The 26326-nt window shown below is 37.1% G+C and overlaps 1 protein-coding gene across 12 annotated transcripts in view; it reads right to left on the bottom strand.

Moving 5' to 3' along the window:
- Positions 1-26326, bottom strand: part of LOC128016074 (R3H domain-containing protein 2) — a 41395-nt gene that overhangs the window by 13213 nt on the left and 1856 nt on the right. For 5 of the 12 annotated variants that reach the window (XM_052600444.1, XM_052600443.1, XM_052600441.1 and 2 more), the window contains exons 2-14: positions 10866-11023; positions 10583-10773; positions 9697-9738; positions 8429-8518; positions 7722-7845; positions 7471-7549; positions 7146-7205; positions 6340-6480; positions 6155-6263; positions 5990-6085; positions 5351-5382; positions 4914-4967; positions 447-679 (exon numbers count right to left, since the gene is read on the bottom strand). In XM_052600444.1, the coding sequence (XP_052456404.1) occupies positions 447-679; positions 4914-4967; positions 5351-5382; positions 5990-6085; positions 6155-6263; positions 6340-6480; positions 7146-7205; positions 7471-7549; positions 7722-7845; positions 8429-8518; positions 9697-9738; positions 10583-10744 (1222 nt within the window). In that variant the 5' untranslated portion in view covers positions 10745-10773; positions 10866-11023. The remainder of the gene's footprint in view (positions 1-446; positions 680-4913; positions 4968-5350; positions 5383-5989; positions 6086-6154; positions 6264-6339; positions 6481-7145; positions 7206-7470; positions 7550-7721; positions 7846-8428; positions 8519-9696; positions 9739-10582; positions 10774-10865; positions 11024-26326) is intronic. The other 7 variants (XM_052600453.1, XM_052600445.1, XM_052600451.1 and 4 more) reach the window with 3 other exon arrangements.

The raw sequence follows: 26326 nt of genomic DNA, 5'->3' as shown, positions 1-26326 counted from the left end.
GAAACGCAACCAACCAAATAAATAAATGAGCAAAATATATATTTGAATTATTTTTACTTGGGATAATTATACATGGTAAATAAATAAATAAACAAATACATATCCTTTTTTTCCAGTTTTGGGAAATTAAATTACATGCAAGTTGCTTGGGAAAAAAACATAGTCGGGAGAAATCAAATGTAATGAAAAAAATAAAATAAATAAAAATACAAATAAAATGTTTCTTCCAAGCAAAACCTTTTAATCGCTGAGTGCCGGAACGAAATCGAAAGCCGAAATCTCTAACTTGTGTGAAAACACTTTACGATGCAATGAAGAGCAGTTTTTTGGGCCTTTGCTGCTACATTGTTCTGACAGAGGACAGTTTCTCAAACACAATCAGCAAGGGGCTGTGTGTGTGTGTGTGTGTGTGTGTGTGTGTGTGTGTGTGTGTGTGTGTGTGTTACCTGTGCGGGAGCCCCTGGCGCTGCCCTGCGACCCCTTGCTGCCCAGACTGTCTCCTCGTGTGAGGATGGAGATGCCGCTGAAGCTGCTGGCTTTGGTGACCGGAGGTCTGAGCGTTCGGCTGGAGCTGTCCGAGTCTGTGCTGCTCCACGGACGCGGCTCCAGGCTCTTCATCTCGCTGTCAGTGCTGCTCTGACGACTGCTGGACGCCCGGCTGGAGCTTTCCCTGTTACCCCTGCGGGCAGGAAGAGAACACACACACACACAGAGCTGTGAAAACAGACAGAGACGCTCACAAACACTCATTCTGGAAGTACAAACACACACACATACACACACACACACACACAAACAAACATGCAGATGCATCACCGGAGCTCTACATACTCGGTTGCAGGGAGAATGAACATCAAAATTACAAACACACTCAAACATGGAATACAGATCAGGGCTGCACCGAACAGCCAAATCCACCACGTTTGCATTTAATGCAACAGCACGGAGTGAAGGTATGGTTTACAGTGCTGCTCATGCATGAGGATGGTCTAGTTTATGGGTTTTATTTACTGTGCAGCCCTATGACACACACACATATGTAATGCACTGCCCTCCAGCTGTCCAGGAAACCAATAATCAATCATCAGTCAATGGCTCTGTGTATTTAACAGCTAAAGATACTCAAAACAGTTCCAGAGTTTAGTTAATCTTTACAGTAGTGTTACGTTACACCGATCAGCTCTCATGCTGACATATTTAGCACATAGAATACTAAAACTGCAGAACAGAAAACTACTGGGAGCAAACGCACAAGTTTTTCCAAGATATAAAGAGAGGCATGATGAAACAAAGCATTTCATCTTATAATCTAATGCAACAAATGTGATTACGCATCAGAGAAATGATTAAATCAGATTCACCCCAGCACAGAATTACCATAATAAGGATTGGACGAGAGACCTTAAAGGAACAATTTGTAAGATATTTGCAGTAAAATATCGAAAAACCACTAGGCTAGTGTTATATATTTTGTCCAGCTGGTTACTAACAATATCTCTAATGTTTTCAACTACTTGTAAATCACCACGCGGTTGTTATTGTTTTGGTAGTGCGCCCTCTCGTGGCAGGTCATACAACCTGTACCTTTAAAAGGCAAAACCAGGACTTATTTTCAAATTTAATTTATAAAATTTTCGCTTGCCTCCCTTTTTTCTCTATCATGGAATCTAAAACTATGGAGGCAGGCTTCCACCACATAATTGCAATTTTTCCCTCACAATTTGGGCAGTTTTCCAATTTTGGCATAAAGTATTCCTCACAATTCAGACTTTTTGCTCAGAATTGCGAGCTGTAAAATAAAATTGCGAGATACAAACATAATTGCGAGATGTAAAAATCTAATTGCAAGCTGTAAACAATTGCGAACTGTGAACTCAAATTGCGAGATATAAAATCTAATTGCGAGATGTAAAATAGAATTGCGAGATGTCAAATCGAATTGCAAGCGGTAAACAATTGCGAGCAGTAAACGCAGAATTGCGAGCTGTGAACTTGAATTATGAGATGGAAAACCAAACTGCTAGCTGTAAACAGAATTGCCAGCTGTAAAAAATAATTGCTAACTGTAAAAAATAATTGCTAACTGTAAAACAGATTTGCCAGCTGTAAAAAAGAATTACTAACTGTAAAAAAATCGAATTGCGAGCTGTGAACTCGAATTGCAAGTTTTAAAATAGAACAGCGAGCTGTAAAACAGAATTGCGAGCTGTAAATGCAGAACTGTGAGATGTAAACAGAATTGCGAGATGTAAACAGAAGTGCGAGCTGTAAAACAGAATTGCGAGTTGTAAAACAGAACAGCGAGCTGTAAACAGAACTGCAAGCTGTAAAACAGAATTGCGAGCTGTAAACACAGAATTGCGTGCTGTAAAACAGAATTGCAAGTTGTAAAACAGAACAGCAAGCTGTAAACAGAATTGCGAGCTGTAAACACAGAATTGCGTGCTGTAAAAGAATTGCGAGATGTAAACAGAATTGCGAGCTGTAAAACAGAATTGCGAGATGTAAACAGAATTGCGAGATGTAAATGTAGAATTGCCAGCTGTAAATAGAAATGAGAGCTGTAAACATAATAGTGAGCTGTAAACGCAGAAATGCCAGCTATAAATGCAGAATTGCAAGATTTAAACAGAATTGTGAGCTGTAAAACAGAACAGCGAGATGTAAACAGATTGGCGAGCTGTAAACAGAATAGCCAGCTGTAAATAGAAATGAGAGCTGTAAACATAATAGCGAGCTGTAAATGCAGAAAAGCCAGCTTTAAATGCAGAATTGCAAGATCTAAACAGAATTGAGAGCTGTAAACGCAGAATTGCAAGATGTAAACAATTGCGAGCTGTAAAAACAGAATTGCGAGATGTAAACAGAATTGAGATGTAAAATTTAATTGTGAGATATAACAAAATGGCGAGTTGTAAAAACGAGTTGTGAGCTGTAAACAGAATTGTAAGATGTAAACAATAGCTAGATGTAAAATCGAATTGCGAGCTGTAAACGGAATTATTCGATTTAAAATTAAATATCGAGCTGTAAACAGAATTGCGAGCTGTAAACTCGAATTGCGACATAAAATCTAATTGTGAGCTGTAAACAGAATTGTTAGATTTAAAATTGAATTGTAAGCTGAAAACAGATTTGCGAGCTGTGAACAGAATTGTGAGCTGTAAACGCAGAATTTTCCGTGTTTCAGTCACTGTAATCAATCTTCTGATTCATAATGTGTTTTGATCTCCTGATTGTGGGAATCCCCAACAGAATGAAGCATCTTCTGCCAGATAACCCTGTGAACATTTGAACACTGAACTAACACATGTCTATAATGAACTCTAATTCTACTGGGAAACCCGACAAACCCCGCAATCTGTGTTTCTGCCCTATGTATGTAATTAATGAATGAGCTATTTTAAGCGGGAGCTGCACTGTCTATTTACAGCAGACACGCAACACTCCACTGCTCCATGACATTTGCTTTCTTTCATCCACTCGCTCCCACATTTCTCTTCATAATCATGAGGATGAGATCTGGGATATGATGCAGTAACGTCACGCATTCAACACAGATGCAGAAAGACACTCCAGAAATGCAACAGTGGCTTTATTGTGTTACAGGAGGAAACATCACACACACAAAGGCATCGTTCAAACTGCTGTAGCACGGCAAGCAACCAACAGATCCAGAACGTCCTGTTTTGTAACCATGGCGACTGGCAGGACTGGGTGGTATTATGGGATACAGAGACTGACAGACTGTATTTGTGGGCAGAACATGTGGAAGTGATGAAGAAACACAGATTAATGTGAAAAACAGAGCAGGACGTGACCTCAAGTAGTTAAGGGGTGTAAATAAAGTTAGAAAATGTTAATATGGCTCATGCAATCAGAGTTTAGAGAATCTGTTTTTATATACGTTATATATTATAACACATTAGTACTTAATACTAAGTTAATCCATCTATCTATCTATCTATCTATCTATCTATCTATCTATATATATATATATATATATATATATATATATATATATATATATATATATATATATATATATATATATATATATATATTATTGAAAATATCTAGTACTAAACTTATTATTATGACACTAAAATATATTAATGTATAAAACTGATAATGCATTTATTATTATTTTCAATTACAATATGCATTTAATTATATATTGTTGCTATTAACACAACATTAATTTAATAATTTTATAGTGAATGTTAATAAAAAAATTATATTGAATTAAATAATAAATATATATTACTATAAATATATAATTGATAAAAAATTATATATAAATGTTTATTTCATTCATAAATGTTTCATTTTAAATATTTAATTCACTAGGTTATGTAACAAAGTTATTTTTTTAATTTTGCTGAATTGTGACAGCATTCATTTAATAATTATTAAATTAATATTAAATGTCAATAACAGTAATATTTACAATATATATATTTTATATATTTTACATTAGATTACTTTTTCAATTATTATTATTATTATTATGAAATGTATTCATAAATATTTCATTGTAAACATAATTTACTGGGTTATATATAAATAGGCAAAAAGATATATTTAGTATAAAACTAAAAAAATGTAATTCACTGAATCTTGATATATAATATAACCTGATATGAAATGACTCATGCTGAGATATAAGACTTTGATCATACCACCGACCCCTAGTGATTCACCAGTTCTCACACACACGCACGCACGCACACACACACACACACACACACACACACACACACACACAGTGCAGTGATGTCGGTCCTCTTCCAGACACAGCAGCCATGCACGGGCCAAAAGAGGCACAGAGCCAATGCAAAGCAACACACACTCACCACGAGACGCAGTGCATGAACACACACACACACACACACACACAGCAGAGACTGTACCTAAAAATCTGCCTCCGCTTTTGGGAGGACGAGGAGTAGCCGTCAGTGGACAGTCTGTAGGGTCACATCGGAGAAAACAGTGTCCATGGGTTACAGGAGTGTGTGTGTGTGTGTGTGTGCGTGTGTGTGTGTGTAGGGGACCCATGCATGAAAACCACACTCATTCTACAGAGTTTTGCAGCTCGAGAAGAACGACTGCTGTGATTTTTACTCTGTCCTTCGGTTAAAAAGAAGATTGTTAAACTATAACACTGTTTTCCAGCTTTGAGCACTTTTGTAAAAGAGAACTTGATGAAATAATAAATAATAGAATTCCTGCTAAAAATAGTTATTAGTTAATAGTATTCCAGCATTAGATACACAAGCACTTCACCAAAACAAAACAATTAAAAATCAAAAATAAAACTCTTGCTAAGAATCAATAGTCTGTGTCTTACCTGTTATCATTGATGTATCCATTCTGTGAGGACTGCAACAAAAATTAAAAAGTAACATTTACAAAGTACAATAATAACTTATTCTGCAGTGAAAACTGTATTTTTCTCACCAAATTACAATTTCGTTTTTATTTTACTAGTTTGTTCATATTCTGACATATTCCATTTTTTGGCACTGAACTAGTAGAAAAATGATCAGGTTTAAAAATGGTATTATTATTATATATTAACCATTCATTTCAATTTAGGTGTATTATGAGGATGCATTATTAATTCGACAACCTGCTTTGTCATTTAGGCATGTAGTAGACATTATTATTATTATGATGATTATTATAAAAAGAAATTGGAACATGGTTTATTCATTATTTAAACATGTTTTAACTCGTACAAAGATTCAATATTATAACGCTTTATTAACCTATTATGATATACTCCTTGTTTATTTTAACTTTAGGCTGTTCTCAATTGAAAACAGTGTCTCTTTGCGCCACCTGGTGGTGATCCACAGAAAACCAGCTGCTTTGACAACATCTGGATTGTGAGAAATGCTATAGAAATAAATAACGAAATTGAAATCTGGGCTGAATGCAGACGTGTGTTTTTGAGTGAAGCGTTGCTATAAGCCAGAGTACGTACTTCTCGTGCAAAGATGCGATCTCTGACGCGCTGGTACTCCTCCTCTCGCTCCTCGATGGACTTACTGCGCCGGCCGTCCTGTAGCGGGACCCGGATCTGAGACGCCAGACCATCAGAAACAAGACTCGAATGTGAAGCAAGAGTAAAACGGTGCGACACACACACCTGATTATCATCTTTATCCATGCTGGCATCGTCTCGCTTCAGGATGAACTTCTTCTGGAAGTCCATGCTGCGCTCATCTTTAATGTGCTCAGAGAACCTCTGCTCGGGGCTGAAACACACACAGAGTCTGATTACTTAAAGAGACGATGCATTATGATCCCTCCCATTGTCCAGCGCTGTCTTACATGCGTGTGTTGCTGGTCTTGTTGATGATGACCGCTTTGCCTGTTTGGTCCACGTTGTGATCCATGCCAAAGTAGGCAGCGACCCGATGCAGCAGCATGCGATGGTATGAGGTCATTTGAGGAAACTTCTTATACTGGTTACTGAAAAAATAGATGAAAAAACAACCTCAGTGTAAAGAAATGGCATGCATTTTCCACTGCAGCACCAGCCTTCAATATATTACAGCAGGAAGAACTGAGCAGAACTGTTTAAAAAAAAAATATCCTTGAAATCCATGCATATAAACAACTGTAATAGAGTGCAATGCTCACACACAACCAAAAGGGGGCAACAGATATTAAATACACAATAAATTGAAAATAATAGCATCATATAGCCTACTATGGAAGAAAAGAGACATTCTCATATATATACACACTTTAACAATTTTAATTACATATATTTTCATGTAAACTTCTTTTATATAATTTATGAGAATATCTACACATATGTAAAATATTATTATTATTTAATGTTATTTAATTGTTCATAATATACAAATAATATTATGTATAATACAAATTTAAAATAAAATTAACTAATTAGTACAAAATATATTAAAATAAAAATTCTTTTATTAATTTTGATTATTTTATTACACTTAATTCTGACTTAATATAGATTATATATAATTACATTTTAAAATACATTACATTTGTATGCAAAGAAACGCTAACAATTTATAAAATAGTAATAACTGTTTAATATTATTATTATATGTTATTTAATATTTTAATTAAATATACATGTATTTATATGGACTTACTTCTCATCATTAATGAACTCCAGGATATCCTGTTCCAGCTTCAGCAGCATCATTCTGTCTCTAAAAGAGTAAAGGAGGATTTACAGCTAAAACCGATGCAGAAAAATGGATTTTAATGCATTAAATGGAGATCTCTCTCTGTAATGAAATCCGGGTTCCTTCAGCACACTAACGACTATGATTTAAGCCTCACTTCTTCTCGTATACTACTTAGGACAGATATTATGTGATTTGAGACACAGCCAGAACAGGAAAAGCCGAGCGTAACCAGAGACGGCGTCAGGTTTCAGTGTTGTGTCTGAACTTCAGATGGTGTGTGTCGTACCTGGGGTTGTTTTTCAGTGTGTTGACCAGGAACTCATGTACATCTATCCCTGTGGAATCAGTGTATTCCTGACTGGAGTCTGGAAGAGAGCGGAAAACAGTCAGAATCAGATGTGAACGTCACTGTGAATTCAAGTCATCGAGTTCAACAGAAGCCATTATTTTTTTTTCCTTATTATAGTATTCTGCACTTTTTCAGCTCAGCTTGTTCCGGAAGTATTATTACTGTTCATTCACACTTGAGCATCTTACCGCGCGAAAGCATCTTGCGTGGAGTTTTATCCTTCTTTTCCCTCTCCTCATTCTCATACTCGTCTTTCGAGGATTTCTCCTCCTCTTTATCGGACGGACAGCTGATGTGTAGCTGAATGATGTCCTTCAAGGCCAGAGTCAGATGAAACAAACAAAAAACATGAATAGGGATAAACCGATATGAACATTTTGGCCGATACCGATAACCGATAATTCTTTATATATGAAAGCCTGTAACCGATATGTTAATCTAAATCCAAATTTGTATATTATTTTTTGATAGCCTGATTACAAAAAAGACTCATTATTAAAAGCTATTAAATACTTCAACATAAAAAAAACATAAAACAGCCTTACAAATAAATAAAATAATGCCAACAAATCACTGGACAACAAATCACTGGACAACATTACTTAATCATTTTTTAAAAAAAAATAAAAAATTACGTGCCATGGATTAATTAAACAAAAAATACAATTATTTTAATTAAACAATATGAAAATAATAAGTTAAAAATAGAAGTGGTTGTTATTATTAATAACATATCAATGATTTTATAAAAGAAGCATCTTAAATTAATAGCTACCATTGTTTCAAATAGCTGCATAGCAATTACTCAAACAAAAAACATGAATATTAATAACTGTATCCTAACGATGGCTTCATAAGAGCTTCAACTTCCGTTGATAAAACCATCAGAGTTTACCTGTGACTCTGGAGGACCATCGGTCAAAAACGGTCCTGATGATTCTTCACATACTGCAAGACTCCTCACCAACTTGAGCTTTGCATTCGACTGTGACAGAAAGGAGAAATTAAGAATTCACAGACATCAACACAACAACCAAGATGCATTACGGAAAATAAAAGAGGTGACGTTATATTTCAGGTAAATGGAAGCGAAAAACATCTGTTAGTTTTGAACAATGTCGATATGAAATCATATTTGAGTCGTGAAAACTTCTGCATTCATAGCCTTTCATTAAAAACACAGCATTTTTCTGCTGATACAGAATAGCTGGTAAAATCGTTTTAAATATGTGACGATTCAATTTGGTTGAGATAAACATATCGATATTCAATTAGGGGAAGAGTTTATATGAATGTATCTGGGAACTGTGTTTAAAGTTTAGATAGTATTTTTTCTTTTCATCTTGCCTCTGTATGATGCATATTAAAGTTCATAAGTGCAGCGCTGCTTTGTTTACAGCGGTAACCAAGGAAACAGTGTATCACTGCTGTTCATAAGTGCAGCGCTGCTTTGTTTACAGCGGTAACCAAGGAAACAGTGTATCACTGCTGTTCATAAGTGCAGCGCTGCTTTGTTTACAGCAGTAACCAAGGAAACAGTGTATCACTGCTGTTCATAAGTGCAGCGCTGCTTTGTTTACAGCAGTAACCAAGGAAACAGTGTATCACTGCTGTTCATAAGTGCAGCGCTGCTTTGTTTACAGCAGTAACCAAGGAAACAGTGTATCACTGCGGTTCATAAGTGCAGCGCTGCTTTGTTTACAGCAGTAACCAAGGAAACAGTGTATCACTGCGGTTCATAAGTGCAGCGCTGCTTTGTTTACAGATATTTTTATGCAGTTTCACAAAGCTGAAGTCAAACCCTCTGTTTTTGCTTAAAATTTTTAAATGATACTAATTTAGATTAAAAACTGCTCATGTTGAATACATATGCAGCATTTGTTTGGATTGTGATTAAAAAGCAGTGGTTGCCTCTCATTTTAAAAGGAAAGAGAAACTTTGAGGCCATGAAACCTATTAATGCACCGACCACTTATGTTTTATTTGATACATTTTTTATATATACTTTTGGATATCATTGTTATTTAATTTTAATTGCGTACAATTGAGACGTTTATTATGATTTTTGCATTGAAAAGTAATGCATAAACAAGATGATAGTCGAGTCGGTAGAGTTGAGGTTAGGACTGAACTACACATGCTGTGTGTCGTCGCACGCTTTACCTTTGCTCGTTTCCTAGTGTGGCCGTGATTCTGACAGCGCCGCTGCGGGGAAAGACCAAAACATTTATTAGTGACCATTTAAAATCATTCATTAATGATTAACTTCAGCACCAAACAAAACCTCAGCGGGAAAACGACAGATACTTCACAGAAAGTAGCTTTTAATCAACATCAGAATTTACTTGGGTATCAGGAAATTATATAAAACATAATATATATTTGTGGTGCTCTAACTGGTCATCCAGTTTACTGAAATTAGTTTTGCCAGATCCAACAGTTTTAGATTGAGTTTTGCATGTAAAGGCATGAAACTCTTTTTTTTACCTGTTTTACTCTCATTAATGCTGAAATCTAAAAGGTATGTACACTACTTTCCCAATTTTTTTTTAATAAATTAATATTTTGAATGCATTAAGTTGGTCAAAAGAGACAGTAAAGACATTTATAATGATACAAAAGATTTCCATTTCAAATAAATGCTGTCATTTTGAACTTCCTGTTCAGCTGAAAAATAAAAACTATCACCATTTCGAACTGTTTTCAACATTGATAATAATCAGAAATGTTTCTTGAGCATGAGAATGATTTCTGAAGATCATGTGACACTGAAGACTGGAGTAATGAAGCTAAAAATTCAGATAAATAAATTACAGTTTAACAGATATTCAAATAGAAATCATCTATTTTAAATTGTAATAATATTTTAAAATTTTTGATGTATTTTTGATCAAACAAATGCACCTCACAGAAGAGACTTTTAAAACAATAAAAAGTCTAATCGACCCAAACGCGTGAACACTAATCTATCTGTATCTAATTAAATGCAGATGTGAGGAAGACAGTAAGGAAAGTCTGAAGTCTCCTTCCGAGCGTTTCTGTTTCCCACCTGTGCGTCCTGGGAGAGGTTGTCATCAGGTTCTGTGCAGTCGGAGTTGGCGTCTTTCGCCGGAGCCGTCGGGCTGCTTTTCCCACGGTTGCCCACAGAAGCATCGGTGGACAGAGAGCCGTCGCCCTCCTTCAGCCCGTCGGGTGTGAAGACCACAGACATGATCCCTCAAAGCACACACCTCACAAACCCTGAACCACAGACGAACACATCACGAGCGTGTGAGGAGGAGGAGATGCAGAACAGATCTCTAGGTCATCAGTATATGTTCAATCAGACACACCTGGGCTGTAGTGTGATGTTCTTCTGCGTGTGTGTGTGTGTGTGTGTTCCTATGGTTGAGATGAGGGCGAGGGGGACGTCATGGTGAACGAGCGTCTTCTCAGTTTCCCTGCGTCCTGTACAACGATCTTATCCACACAACCGTCACAGCTCCACCTGCTGGAGAGAAACACTGCTTAGAGGAGACGGAAAGCACTATATAAACAGATTAACTCAATGTTTAAGTGTGAATACGGCAGCAGACGCTATGAATATCTCTAGGGCTGAATGCACCTGAGTGTGTACTGAAGAACGTGCAGTATATACTGTACACCGCATACTAGGTTAAAAACAGTAGTGTGCAAAATTAAACACAGTTTATACATAAAATACAATAAAAATTAAAATACACCAGGCACAGACAGAATGATGTCTTTGCAGATATAATACAAAGTTATGGGAAACTTACTGAACAGAAACAGTGTGTATGTAAGGGATAATAACAGCTAGCTGTGCATTAAAGGATGTTAAATGCACAATGTGGAGGCAAAGAACTGCCAGATGCAAAGTAGGTTTAAAATCCTTTAATGCACGGCTAGCCAAAATATTTGTGTGTGTGTGTGTGTGTGTGTTGGTTAGTGTGCTTAAATTAAAGCAGCGCATTATTATGGAACGGTGATTAAACTGACCTGGAACTAGCAGTGCATTAAACGGTTTTACTGCATACCTGCCAGCCAATCAGCATCCAGTATTCAGACAGACCATGGAATAGAAGCACTTTAATGAGTGCAATTGATGTAAGAAAAAAAATACTTTAGATTCAATGTTTCTTTGTCAATTTTCAATAAATGTCAGCCTGACCAAATACTGAGTGAAGGACGACAAGATCAAAGATGCCATCGTTTCTTGTTCATTATCACATCCTGAGTGTGTGTGTGTGCAGTGTGTGAACGCTCTGCTTGCAGAAAGCCTGGATGACCTACATTCAGCCAAATGTAGATGCACTGTATCCCACAATGCAATGCAGGAGGCAATCTTCTATTTCAAGTACGATCATAAAGACAGGAATGCCTGAAGTGTGCCGTTTGAGCATTTGTCCATAAACACATCAGACCTGTTTTTAAAAGCACAAGTGGAAGCGCATAATGCAGCAGCGACGTGACTGAAGTGAGAGAGCGAAGGAAACTCCAGCGCTGACGTCATACTGCAGAGAGACTGAAGCAGACGGGTGGAGAGAGAGAGATGGGATTCCCGACTGCAGAAACCACGTCACCGGCAGCACATGACACGGCCGACCAATCACACACACACACACACACACACGCACTGCAGCCATCCTTAAGAATCAACTGAAGCAGATGAAGAAGATGAAGAGCTCTAAATGAGTGAATGGATAAATCTCTCTCTCTCCTTCTGTTGCCAGGGAGACACAGACGTCAGCCTCAGCTGCTTGTGTTCGAGAGAGAGTTAAACATGAATCAGAGGCAAACACTAATGACTGCAGGTGTGAAGCACATCGCTCAGCCGGACCACCTCAATAGTGCTGGATCAAAATAAACCAATGTCATGCACTGGCACATCATACAACACACCAGAGCTGCTGTGCACACGTGTGCTACACACACACACACACACACACACACACAGTGACCCAGTTAAGACTGCTTTGATGACAACACACTCAAATGTGTCAAATGACTTCAAAGTGTGCATTCACCGCAGTACAAGCAAATATCAGAGCACATATGCAAGAAAATAGTACAAAAAATATCATCTTTGTTCGGAGTAGAAAAGCATAGAATATAGTAATAAATAGCTAAAATAAATGAGGCACGTTTAACATACGGTTTACAATGCGAACACACACACAAAAATCATTTATACTGACCTAATTCAAATACAAAATTAACTGTCTGCCAAAGATGGATAAGAAAATTTAAAATTTAAATGTTTTCAACGAGATTCACTTAAAACAAACTGATTGCACACAAGAAGAAAGAGAAAGTGTCAGAAAGAGAGCGAAGGACTTCTTGTGACGCTGTGCTGTGGTTTTATAACACTGCCTGTGTGTGGGCAGATGCTGCGTGTGTGTGTGTGTGTGTGTGTGTGTGTGATGGTCAGATCGCTGTAACACACTGAACTGCAGGGAAAGTGCGTCACCGAAAGGATTCCCTGCTTTAACAGATCGTGCGGCGAGCGACAGAGCAGACTGAAGGACGGAGCGAGTGAGGAAACCAATAATGAACGAAGGGAAGGAAGCACGGAGTGAAAGAACAGCAGAGGAGGGAGAGATGAGTCAGAGTCGGTCCCACAGGAGAGAGTGGGCTGCGAGGAGGAGGATGACGTCACATGACCTGACGATACCAGAGCGAGCGAGCACTACGCCATACAGAGAGAGAGAGAGAGACAGAGAGAGAGAGGGGTCCCGTCTCCAGATCATAACCTCAATCAATATCACTACACACAGGTTCTGCACAATACAGCACAAGAACCTGCTTGTTTGTTTGAGTTCCCAAAAAATGCACTAAAATAAGTGTGCATTCCAGTAATATGGTGCTATTGTACCTTTAAATTTAACTCAAAGAGATGCCAGCAGCCATTGGCTTCCAGAGGATGTTTTATATACTATGGAAGTCAATGGCTACCGCTGACTATTTGGTCAACGGTGACAGAATCTTCATTTTTGGGTGAACTATCCAACACTGACACACTGATCTTAAGATTCACTTTAAAACCCTTTTAAACTTGAAAAAAAGAAAAAAAAGCTTTTCTGAAATTCACTTTTATTGTTATTTTTATCATATCTCACAGATTCTAAACGGTTATATAATGTTCTTTATTTTATCTCTTTATTAACTTTGTCATTATAAAAAAAAAAAAAATGCAATTTGGAAATGCCATTATGTATTTTTCTTTTGCCATTCGAGCAAACGAATATATATATATATTTTATAAAAAAAAAAAAAAATAGAAATATAGAACCATAGAACCATTAGATATAAATAGAACCATTTTAATAATCTAAAGAAACCTATTTTTTACACAATAAAGACTGTTTATTTTTAAAATGATATTAGCACAAAACAACAAATGAAATGCACACTTACAGTGCAGGTAATGCAGCAATCTCAAAACTGCATCGTTGCATGCTTTTAAACACTAGTGCCATAGGAACATGTGGGATTCATGATGCTTTTTCTGCCCAAAACTAACATGAAGCATTTATTCAAAACCCAAACTGAGACAAAGTCACAAATTCAGTTAAATGCAGTGAAGCTCGAGTCTGCTGATGTCCAGATGCATCTGCACCGTGTGCCCTTGGGAACGCTACAGTACGTTACACAATCAGACGAAACGCTGATCAATAAGAAAACGAACTGGGATCCAGGAATAACACAAACAGCGCTCTGCTGGACCAGCATGCATCAGTGGACGAGCCGAGGCTGTGTGGGAGACACATCTTTTATTCTCTTAATATAAGTGTGTCAGGTTCAGATCTGGGCCTGTTTTGGCTCCCATTACAAGCCTTATGCAATCCTCACTTGAGACGGAGAGAAAATTCTCAATGATGAAACTGACGCCCCATTGGACGAGGCCTCCTCCAATAGCAAGAGGAGCTCCATGGCAACAGGCTCTGTCACCAAGAGAGAATAGATCTCCCTCCGCCCTACGAGGTGCACATCTGCCCCGTACCCCAATCTCACACACACACACACACACACACACACACACACACACACACGTCTGTGAGTCACCCAAGTTACCCAAATGTGTGTGTTTGGAGGGCAAATTTAGATGATTCAACAATGCATAATTATAATAAATAGTTATTAATGCTTTTTTATTTTTAGAAAAAGTAAACATTCATATATGATTTCTTAAAATTAAATGATATTCTAAATATCCAACTCAAAGTGCCATTTGGTAATGAGTGAGTCACTGAATCATTCACTCAACCGATTCATTCAAACGCCTCATTGATTCAGTCTTTATGAATGATTCACTGAATCACTGGCTCACCTGATTCGTTCAGAACCGTGGATTCATTCAGTAATGACTCACCTCAGAGACACTCAACAGTTCTGATAATTAATCAGAATATTATTCTGATTTCTGAAGATAGTGACACTGAAGACTGGAGGAATGATGCTGAAAACACAACTGTGCATCACAGAAATAAATTACACTTTAAAAGATATTAAGAGAATAAACCATTATTTTAAATTATAATAATATTTCACAAAATTACATTTTTTTTCTCTATTCCTGATCGAATAAATGCAGTCTTGATGAGCAGAAGAGACTTCTTTAAAACACATTAAATATCTTCCTGACAGCAGTGTATACACACGTTTACATGTAAATCTGTACAATTACATGTAGAGAAGCATAACATTTCATCAAAAGGATGTAAAGCTTTATCATCACGTCCATGCACTGATATGTATTTTTATTTAAACACAATAAATCCAATAAGACCAGCAATGGGATCAAAATGACATTTAAAGTAAAAACACCCAAGTTTCAGGCTAGGGTTGTCTGTAATACACACACCCAGACGCTCAACTGCTGCTACTGTATAATATATTATTAACACACGATCCGCTGATTCTACATTAGGACGTAGATGAGAGGAAAACAGTGAACCTGATTACTTTGAAGCCAATTACACAGTTTGCTGCTCTCTTAGGGCTGCTATTGATTTTTCCCTTCTTCTGACTCGATCTCTCCTCTAGCAAACACACACACAGAGAAATTACACACAATTATACAGCTTTTTCCCACGGTTGCTCATTAGTATGCGAAGGAGACACCAGCTCTCAAGTGCACAGACAGCACATATAAACAGAGCCCAAACAACTGGGACGCTCACGAACTACAAGTTCAGCAGGAAAAAACCTTTCATGCCTAAAAGATAAAACAATAGTGAAAGCATATTATGTACTTCTTATGTAGAGTAAAATAGGCATGAAACATACATGCTACATTAATGTGTATTTATGACTGAAGCATGCATTTAAGCTCAAACACATTTGTAATAGAAGCAAACAAACAGCCAAAAAAAAAAACATTAATTTCTTAAGTAATATATTTTAGTAGTATTCTTTTTTAATTATATAAATAATAATAATGATCATCATAATTATTATTATTATTATAACAATTATATCAATAATTATAGTATTGATTATTAATATAATAATTATAATAAAAATATTATATTAATATTTGTATATTTATTTCTTAATATTGCTCATTTAATGTTTGTATTTTGTATAAATAAAATAATTGTTTATTACATTAAATCAATAATAATGATTATAAAAATATTAATTATTGTTGTTATTTTATTCGTGTTTTAAAAAATACATTGTTCAATATTACAAAAAAACTAATTATTTTATAATACATGTTTTATGATTCAGTGTTTTTTATTTAATAAAATATCATTACTATAATTATTACTAACATTATTACTAAAATCATTATTATTATTATTATTATTATTATTATTATTTTAAAACTAATTTATATATAAAAACATATTGTGTCAAATTAAGTAAGCCTAAAATAAAAGCACAGATTTTTTTTTTTATTAGAAAAATCTGTTACATTTTCCCCAAGCTGTGTAGACCTACAATAGAATTAACTTAACATTCAGAGCTATCTGTCATTCTGCAGCAGAAGATGATGCGACGTGTCAAGCCAGAAACTCAACCAAACCTGCTACACACCAGCAATGATGCAGAACCATCCAGATCAACACACACCCACCCCACAGAGGACCTGAAAGAGAGCAGGCTGACGAATCAGCACACACACACAAATCCTAAACTACAACACGAGTTTACTAGACACTCATCTCATCTTCTAGATCAATGCAGCATCACATCGAAGTCTCCTGCACCTAATTCCCTTATTTTATGATTTTGAACAGCATTCTAGATCCAGTATTCACCTTCTCCAGTGAATCAGACTCGTTATTAGTCGTAACGACTGCTATAAATGGACTAGATTGTGTAAATGTGACTCCACACTGCTCTACTGAGCTAATTGAGACACGCTCATCTCTGTCACAGCTCGATAACAACATAACAAAAGGATAAATATATGTTTTCGGGGAACATGTCGACTCTGCGATCGGACAGCTTGCGCGTCGTTGTCAGAAGCTGCGTGAGTCATGAACAATATGTCGAGCGACTCGGTTCTTCTCGATCTGTCAGCTGCTCCACGCGTCACTCAAAACAACATCTCATTAATATTCATGAGGACTGAGACACACGGCTTTCACACATTTAGGAGAATCTGAAAGATGTTCAGAGAAGTGAAAATCAGTAAACGTCAGGTGAATGACTATACAGGTCTTTTTTGAGATGAGTGTGCAATTTACTAGACATAACAAAACTAACTAGCTGTTCAGGCAACTTACCAACTAGTCAACAAATGTATGCAATTAATTTGTAATAATACTAAATAATAATAAATATATGAGGGGAAAATACTTGAAAAAATGCTAATAAGATTTTTTTTATTACAAATAAATTTTTAAAAAATCCTAATATTTATTTTTATTTTTTGCAATTTATCTGTAAAAATGTTTTCAAATGCAATGTTAAAAAAAGCTCAAAATTTGCGGCGCTTTATTAGTCAAAATGACTAATAATAATAAAAAAGGACATTTGAAATGAAATAATACTATTGTAATATTTTGCTGTACTATTTTATAAGAATAAAGAAAAAAACTTAAACTATAATAATAATAAATAAATAATATTAATTAATAATATTGTGATATTTTAAACTAAAATAAGAGTATATAGGATTAATATTATTATAAGTTTATTTAACAGTACAACTGAAAAATTGCACAAAAAAGATTAATATAAATAAAAAGATTAAAATTCTATTGTGATTTCACTGTAAAATAAAATATTTAATAAAAATTTTATAATTTTATTTTACAACAACTAAAACAACAACAACAACATGAATAATAAAATAAATATTAAAATATTAAATAATATTATTGTGATATTTTACTTTTAAAAGAAAACAAATAAAAAGTATTATTATTATTATTATTATATTATTTTACAGTACAACTAAAAAAAAAACTACAAAACTAATATTTTTCTGTTTATCAAGGCCAGCGAAACGAGACCGGATCATGAGCTGTATGAGTTTAAATAAACACAGTGCCACATAAAACATGCTCTGTGTTTAGATTTAATAAACTTCCCAGCCTTTGTGAACTGATAATCACGGTTTTATGTTGCACAACCTGATTTAATGCTTGAGGTTTTCACATCACTTATAACATTCACATATACATGTACTATATAATATAGATTTATATAAACCATTTAATCAGAAGCTGTATGACTATCCAAAGAAGGTGTGTAAGTATCAATGATCAAACCAGATTAATCATCAAATAACTGCTTCGAACATGTTGAAGAATGAAAGCGCGAATGATCTCATGAGGGTTACAGGATGAGGAGGGAAAATATGGCGAAGTAAGAGCGTGAGAGCGCTGCGTGTTATTTATAGACGGAGATACTTTATTCAGGAGAGCAGCTTTGTGCCGTCTCCATTTCTCGGGTTTATTGGAATCTCTGCAGAGGATTCGCTCGCTCTTTGTTTCTCTCTCGCTGACACGGACTCTGATCTGGCACACGGCGTCCAAAAATAACCTGTGTTTGTGTGAGGCTCAGGTGGAGACGCACACGCGTGGAGCCGTTCTGCAGGAGAACAAGCATCGCTCTGTGTGTGTGTGTGTGAGAGAGAGAGAGAGAGAGAGAGAGAGAGAGAGAGAGAGAGAGAGAGAGAGAGTGTGTGTGTGTGTGTGTGTGTGTGTGTGCAACAGAGAGACAGTGTGAGTGTGAGTATGTGTGAGTGTGAGAATGTGTGTGTGTGTGTGAGTGTCTGTGTGTGTGTGTGTGTGAGTGTGACAGTATGAGTATGTGTGAGCGTAAGAGTGTGTGAGTGTGTGTGTGTGACAGAGAGACAGTGTGAGTGTGAGTATGTGTGAGTGTGAGAATGTGTTTGTGAGTGTCTGTGTGTGTGTGTGTGTGAGTGTGACAGTGAGAGTTTGAGTATGTGTGAGTGTAAGAGTGTGTGTGAGTGTGTGTGTGTGTGTGACAGAGACAGTGTGAGTGTGAGTATGTGCAAGTGTGAGAATGTGTGTGAGTGTGTGTGTGCGAGTGTGTGCAAATGTGTGCGAGAGTGTGTGCGAGAGTGTGACAGAGAGACAGTGTGAGTATGTGCGAGTGTGAGAATGTGTGTGAGTGTGTGTGTGTGTGTGTGCGAGTGTGTGACAGAGAGACACAGTGTGAGTATGTGCGAGTATGAGAATGTGTGTCTGTGTGCGAGTGTGTGTGAGTGTGACAGTGAGTGTATGTGCAAGTGTGTAAGTGTGCATGTGCGATAGTGTGACAGTGTGAGTGTGAGTGTAGTTTCAGTATGTGTGAGTGTGAGTGTGAGTGAGTGTGTGTGCAAGAGTGTGACAGTATGAGTATGTGTGAGTGTGAGTGTGTGTGCGAAAGTGTGTGTTTGTGTGTGAGAGTGTGACCGTGACAGTGTGTGTCTGTGTGCGACAGTGTGTGAGCGTGCAAGTGTGTGTCTGTGTGCGACAGTGTGTGACCGTGACAGTGTGTGTCTGTGTGCGACAGTGTGTGAGCGTGCAAGTGTGTGTGAGAGTGTGGCAGTGTGAGTGTGAGTATGTGTGAGTGTGAGAGTGTGTGCGAAAGTGTGTGTGTGTGTGTGTGAGTGTGACAGTGAGAGTATGTGAGTGTGTGTGTCTGTGTGCGAGTGTGTGACCGTGCAAGTGTGTGTGTCTGCGTGCGAGAGTGCACGTGTGTGTGAGAGTGTGTGAGACAGTGTGTGAGAGAGTGTGCGAGAGTGTGTGCGAGAGTGTGACAGTGTCAGTGTGAGTATGTGTGTGTGTGTGAGAGTGTGAGCGGAAGTGTGTGTGTGTGTGTGTGTGTGTGTGTGTGTTTTAGGTCATAGCCGGGCCGGTGTCCGACTACTTCTCAGAATTACCGACCCGAGCCAGTCTTTTTTTTTTTCTTCTCCCAAAACAGCTTATACTACGGTTTCAGATATTCAGTAGCACACAGTGCTCACACTTTCTCTCTTGTTCGTCATCGTTAACACTTCCGTCTAATACAGATAGAAGTCTGTCTAATAATCAGATAGAACGGTTAAACAAAGGAATTTATATATACAGAAAGTATTATAATGAGTGTTCTCCGTGTGATGGTCAGTCTGTGTGAATTAAATGCTTTAAATTTTCTAATTATGCTGCACTTTATGTATTTGCCCACTGTCATATTCATATCATTATCTCTGTGTGCAAAATGAGATTTATTTTAAAAATATGATTCCCTAATGGACACAAACTTCCCAGAATACTGAGTGCTGTTTGTCACAGTGTTCACCTACTTTTTAATATATATTTATTAAATATTTAATTATTTGTAAAAAATACTTTATTCATCTAAAGTGTTTATTTTTCACGTTTATTTTTTATTCTATCATCAAATTTCTTAAATATTATTATTATTTTTTTTTTTATTATACTGGCTTTATATCAGCCCCCCTCCAACATATCGGCATCTGCAGTAAAAAAATAAAAAATAAAATAATATTGGTCGACCACTATTGAATATGCAGTCATTTTTTCTCACAGAGTTAGGAGTTATTCATCATTCATAACTGCAAAGGGTCTACTTTTATTAGTCTGCACTCTCAAGATCCACAAAACATTGTGCTTTTATGAAATAAAGAAAACAAACCGGGCCGGGCTAAAATGCAGGGCTCTACAAAATATATCAGCGTATAATTTTGTCAAACACCCCTAGATCCAAGACACTGAAAACACTAGCATATGAGCTGTGTGCGTGTAAACAAACATAGTGCAACGCTACACTAAAAAACAATCATATTTAATTCAATAATAGCCGTTGTGATTTAATAATCATATTCATGCCTACCACTATTGTTTCATTTTGCTTTATCGTGCTTAATAATATTTCGTCAATTTCCTACTGTACGTCATTTTTGATTAGTAATATGCATTGCTAAGAACGTAATTTGGACAACTTTAATGATTAATTTTTTTTTGCTCCCTCAGGATTCCTGATTTTCTAATAGTTGCATCTCAGTCAAATATTGTCCTCCGAACAAACCACACATCAATGGAGAGATGATTTATTCAGCTTTCAGATGATGCATACACCTCAATTTCGACGAATGGACCCTTATGACTGATGGTTTTGTGCTCCAGGGTCACATATGATGCGATAGCTAGAACATCTAGATATTAAATGACACATTTCTGAAGAAAGTTCCCCTGCTATGCCTCCTCCTGATGTCCTGCGTGTTCTGATCTCCTCCGCTCTGACATGAATGATGCCTCGCTCATGTGGCGATCCGCCCCCGGCGCGCGGGACGAGGACGCAAGGACACGGTGGAAGGGAATTCCTCATTACCTCAGCAGACTCTCAGCCTCTCTCTCGCTGATAGAGATCGCACACGCATGAGCAACTGACCCACACCGAAGCCTGTTGTTCACGCGGCTAACATCAACATGCATGTAAAGTATGGATCCTGGTATCATCCAGGTGAATCGATTGCATAACATTCCCCTCCATCGGCTTCATCTGACGTCAGTGAATGATGTCAAAACCCAGAAAGCTGCGGTTGTGTGTCACTTCTGAATGCAGACACATAGACATGCCAATGCCTTACACAAACTTCAGCACATCTCTTCTAAACTCTCAGACCCATTTTCTCCCGTCTCGTACAGAGTCACACAGCTTCAGACTACATATCCCATAATGCACCTGAGGGTTTAGTCATAAGTACAACGCTTTGAGTGTGATTTTAAGATCACTGTGAAAAACGAGATGAATTCAAGATGCAACAGTTTTCACAAGCGTGCACACGCGTGCTCATGCACCACACACACGGCTTACTGTATCTGCAGGTTTATCGCTGATCTCCGCGCATCCTTCGCTGCTTGCGGCTCTGAGGCAGCATTTCAGTCCACGCTAACAGAGAACAGACTGATCTCCACCTCTCCGCTTAGATTCCTCCCTCGCCTCGTTCCTGACGCCCCCTGCTTTTTCTGAATGAAGCACAGCTGCTCTCTCACTCCGAGCATGCGCTCATTTACTCATCCTCCCTCCAATCTCCGTCACTCATTCGCTCTCAGACTGACTGCATTGATGAGAAACTCAACGCTTATGAAAACACCGTGCTACAGACAAAAGCACACAAACTGATGGGACTCTTTCAGATTAAAGGTTAAAATAATTTATTTGCATTAGACAAAATATGTTCTGGCTGCAAAACTAGTTCCTGTTGTGTTAAAAATGTAACTATAAATGTACAAATATTCCATGTCCCTCTTAATTAATATGAGTGCTTAAAAATGCATGCATGGAATTATAATAATATTTTAAACTGGTGTTATTTTAGTGTTATTTTTATTTTAATTCATAAAATGTTATTTTTTGTGTTTTTGTCTTTTTATTTACTTTATTAAAATGCCTATAACCTTCTTTTTTCAGTTTTAAATTTAGTATCAAGTAAAACGTAATGCTTCCTTAGGAAAAACTTAATTAATAATAGGTTTTAATTCCAGTTAACATTTATTTTAAGAAACCAAAAACGTTTTTTATGATTCTAGCTTTAGTTTTAATGAACTATATAATATCCCTGTTTGCATCTGATATTTAAAGAGTCAGCTGATACTTAGTGTTCATCTATTTCAACTCCCTGTTTTCGACCCTTTTGTGCTGATTCCACACAAATAATTAAAACTTTCTCTTATTTAATGCTAAAGTTCTCTGGAGGCGTCACACTGCAGAACTGAAAACATGAACAGTAATGAAATATTACAAACCGTGCTAACAGAAGGATGTAAAAATCTTCCAAGGATCCCCATGAGAAGCTTGACCCAAATAACCCCAAAAAAACAAAACATCAGAGCGATAGTAAAGTTAAAATTCATACTATTTATCTTCTCCCTGAATAACACAAGTGGTTTACTGGTGCATACTGAAGGAAACTCAATCGCACACTTGAGTGCTGCTGAGGTTGTTAACAAGAACATGTGTTGAGCGCAATAAACTGGTTTGCATACATTTGGATTCCGGTCTAAAATTCTGGATGAAACAGAAAGACCAGGAACAGGAGAACAAGACCTGAACTAATCACATAGCTACACTACAGCTGACTGCAAACCTACTGATGTTAAAGAAAAAGCACTTCTGTCTTGATTTACCGATGAGCCCAAGACCTTCTGAAGTGTGCTGAGAGCCGTGTCCGGTCACCTCCTGACGTCCAAGTGAAATCTGTGTAGTAAAGCAAGGACTGTGACCGTAGGTCAGAGAACCCCAGATCAATAGAAACTGGAGATGTGTGTTTGTGCTGTCAGTTTCTGTAGCTTTTACTGTCCATCTCCAGCAACAGGACAGACACTCGCCTCGTCCCGTCATCATTTACTCATCCTCACGTCACTACAAACCCACGTGAAAACAGCGGTGTGTATCACAGCAAAGGCAACGAATCATGTGAATTACGAGCGGAGGACGAGACGAAAATCTCTTACATTAATTCTGATCATAACTCGTCTTGAAAAACTAAGACAGTTTGACGGTGATCATAGGATAAGTCACAATGCAAGGGTTATAGGGATCTATTAGGGTTTTCAAAATTAGTCTCAAACGACAAAATCATTTCATGGACAAACATGAAAGTTTTTGTATTTTAGTTCCTCTCACTCCACAACAAATCCTTTAAACTTAACCATATTCAGAACAAGAATGAATAATAGAAAACGTATAACAAACTAATAACAGTGGGATTCATTAGAAACTATTTCTATAGAGATAGAAATAAACGTTTGCTCATGTAATGCACTCATTCAACAGGAATACAAACACACTGAAAACATGATGCAGATGATTTACCATTTTCACTCAAGAAGTGCTTGTAAACGTCTCAATGAATTACAAATAAATGGTAATAACATGCAATTTTGTAGAAAGACTGAAATATGTTTTCTCGGAGTAACTGCATTGCATATATTATAAAGCGAATACATTGCATGTTTTTTACATTTTAAATGTATCATCTGTTGTGGTCTGCAACTAACTGAAAACGTAACTTTATTTCAAGGCCTAGTGTCTGAAAGCATGTAGTTTTGCAAACACAAAACTGTCTGTCCCTTCTGAAGGCAGACAGCTGACGGTGATCCTCCGTAAGAGCAGCGATTCTCAACGCCATCCAGCAAACATTAATAATTCACAAGCAGAAATCCACAGGGAAGCGGCGGGGAGGTGGTCGTGCCGAAAACACAAAATGAGGACAGGAACCACAGAACAAGATGAGAAGAAGAAGTGGGAATTAGAGGGAGAAAGGCGTGAGAGAGGAAGGAGAATCTAAAGCGATGAGCGAGAGAGCGAGCGAGAGGAAGGAGGCACAGCACATGCTCCATGCTCCAGCAGGAGGCTATAAATAGCTCTTCAAATCTCCCAAGAAAAAAAAAACAGCTCTGCTGCAAACCCAACACAAGATGATCCGAAACCACACACACACACACACACACACACTCAGGATCCGGAGCAAACGGCACGGTCAGGTTCACAAACGGCTCCTGATTAATATTACAGCAGCCCTTCCAGCTAAATATGAGCGAACACCCGCCATCTCATATGTGGGAGGACTGCGCCTTCAAAGCGCATTACAGTCCGCAGCACAGATGCATCCTAACGTGTTTGAATTAAAGCACAACTCTAGAAACACACCTCGAGATCCGGCTGATTATTGAAAGATGAAGCCCATGAGGCCGTGTCATCAATCAGACTTCACATGCATGTGCATATAACTACTAATCAATCAAGACCTGGTTACTTTCCAGTCAACAAGCAAACTGTGTTAACGCTAAAATACAGATGCAGCAGAGATGTGCATTTTCAACAGGTATGATGGGACTGATAACACTGCTAAACATGCTTTTCCCAACAACAAGACAGAGAACGCAGACTTCACTACATGATCTCCAGGAATAAATCCTCAGAACAGATCAAAATGTGTCGATTGCTCTTCATTTGTACCGAAATAATTCACATTTACTTCTGTAGTGCTTTAGATACAGATTCAAGCTTTGAAATAATAAACAGGAGAATGATATTGCATAATGAATCAATTATGAAACATTCAATATCAGTGGAAAAGCAGCTTTACGGAAGACAATCGAGTCGTTGTTCAGATCAATAGAGTTCAATATTGAGTTAGTTCAGTTCAATAACAGTGTTGATGTTGAGAAGTTAGTGTTATTCAGTTCTAATTTCATTCTCATCTGTCTGTCAATGCAGCTGAATTGATGATAACAATGAATGTTAATTGTCTTTCAAGTCAATCAGGAATATTAGTGTGATCATACGACTTCTGAAACACATTCTTGCCTATTTTTGGGGAATATTATTAAAGCCAAAACTTACAGAAGATACGGTCAACACCAAATATCCATTAGAAGCCTCTCACTCATTGACAAACATTCACCATGCTATCGAAAATAACATTTGGTCAAATAAACGCCATTTCCACAATGTAAAATACATGCAATATGCATTAAATTGTTATTTATGTGCATGTAATGCATTATTTTGTGGGGAAGCATTTGAGATTTTTAAAGTTTGTTGCATGCCTAATTCAGAAACTTTGGTATCCAAATTAATTCTGAGTTTTCCAGGCATAAAAACAATTTATAAAATACATCCAGTGTTTTTAGTGCTGTTAGTTATCTTTATGAATAAGCATTGCAACAAATAGAAACACTTCACACAACAGTAGAACGAAATAAAATGCTGAATTTAACAGTATTTTCTCATGATCTTTTAATTGTGACATTTCAGCACACACACAATAATGAGAATTTCACTGATTATTACTATAACAATCCAAAAACTATTTGGATGAAACGGTTGTGTTAGGAAAAGGAGCAGCAGAATTCATCCTCAGCGAACACAAACGCTGATAATTAAGTGTTTCTGCACTCCTGAATAATTCAGCAGATTGATTTTCCCATTTCTGCACTTGTTTACTAAAACAACTACCCCTATCTACTGTATTAGGGACAAAAGGAACAGAGCGTCTCGACCACAACGCTTGGACGTCGCCTCTCAGGACAATCTCCGTTTATATGATACTGACAATCACAAACACACTCGAGACTCTTCCAGGAGCTTTAAAGCAATGCCAATCATATCTTTCTGTCATGCAAAGCCAAACACAAACCTCAAACCTCAATCGAAGAGGCCGATCAGAGTGATATCAGATCTATTCTCTTCTAGAGAAACTCCTTTCATCAAGAACACATGGACACGGATCGAGAGTGATTGACAGTTGAGTGCTGACTGAAGCTCAAAACACCTTTAAACACAACACACCTGATCTGAGATCATAACCTCT

The sequence above is a fragment of the Carassius gibelio genome, chromosome A6 (assembly GCF_023724105.1).
Source record: "Carassius gibelio isolate Cgi1373 ecotype wild population from Czech Republic chromosome A6, carGib1.2-hapl.c, whole genome shotgun sequence".
Taxonomy (NCBI): domain Eukaryota; kingdom Metazoa; phylum Chordata; class Actinopteri; order Cypriniformes; family Cyprinidae; genus Carassius; species Carassius gibelio.
This window is presented reverse-complemented; position numbering and strand designations above follow the sequence as displayed.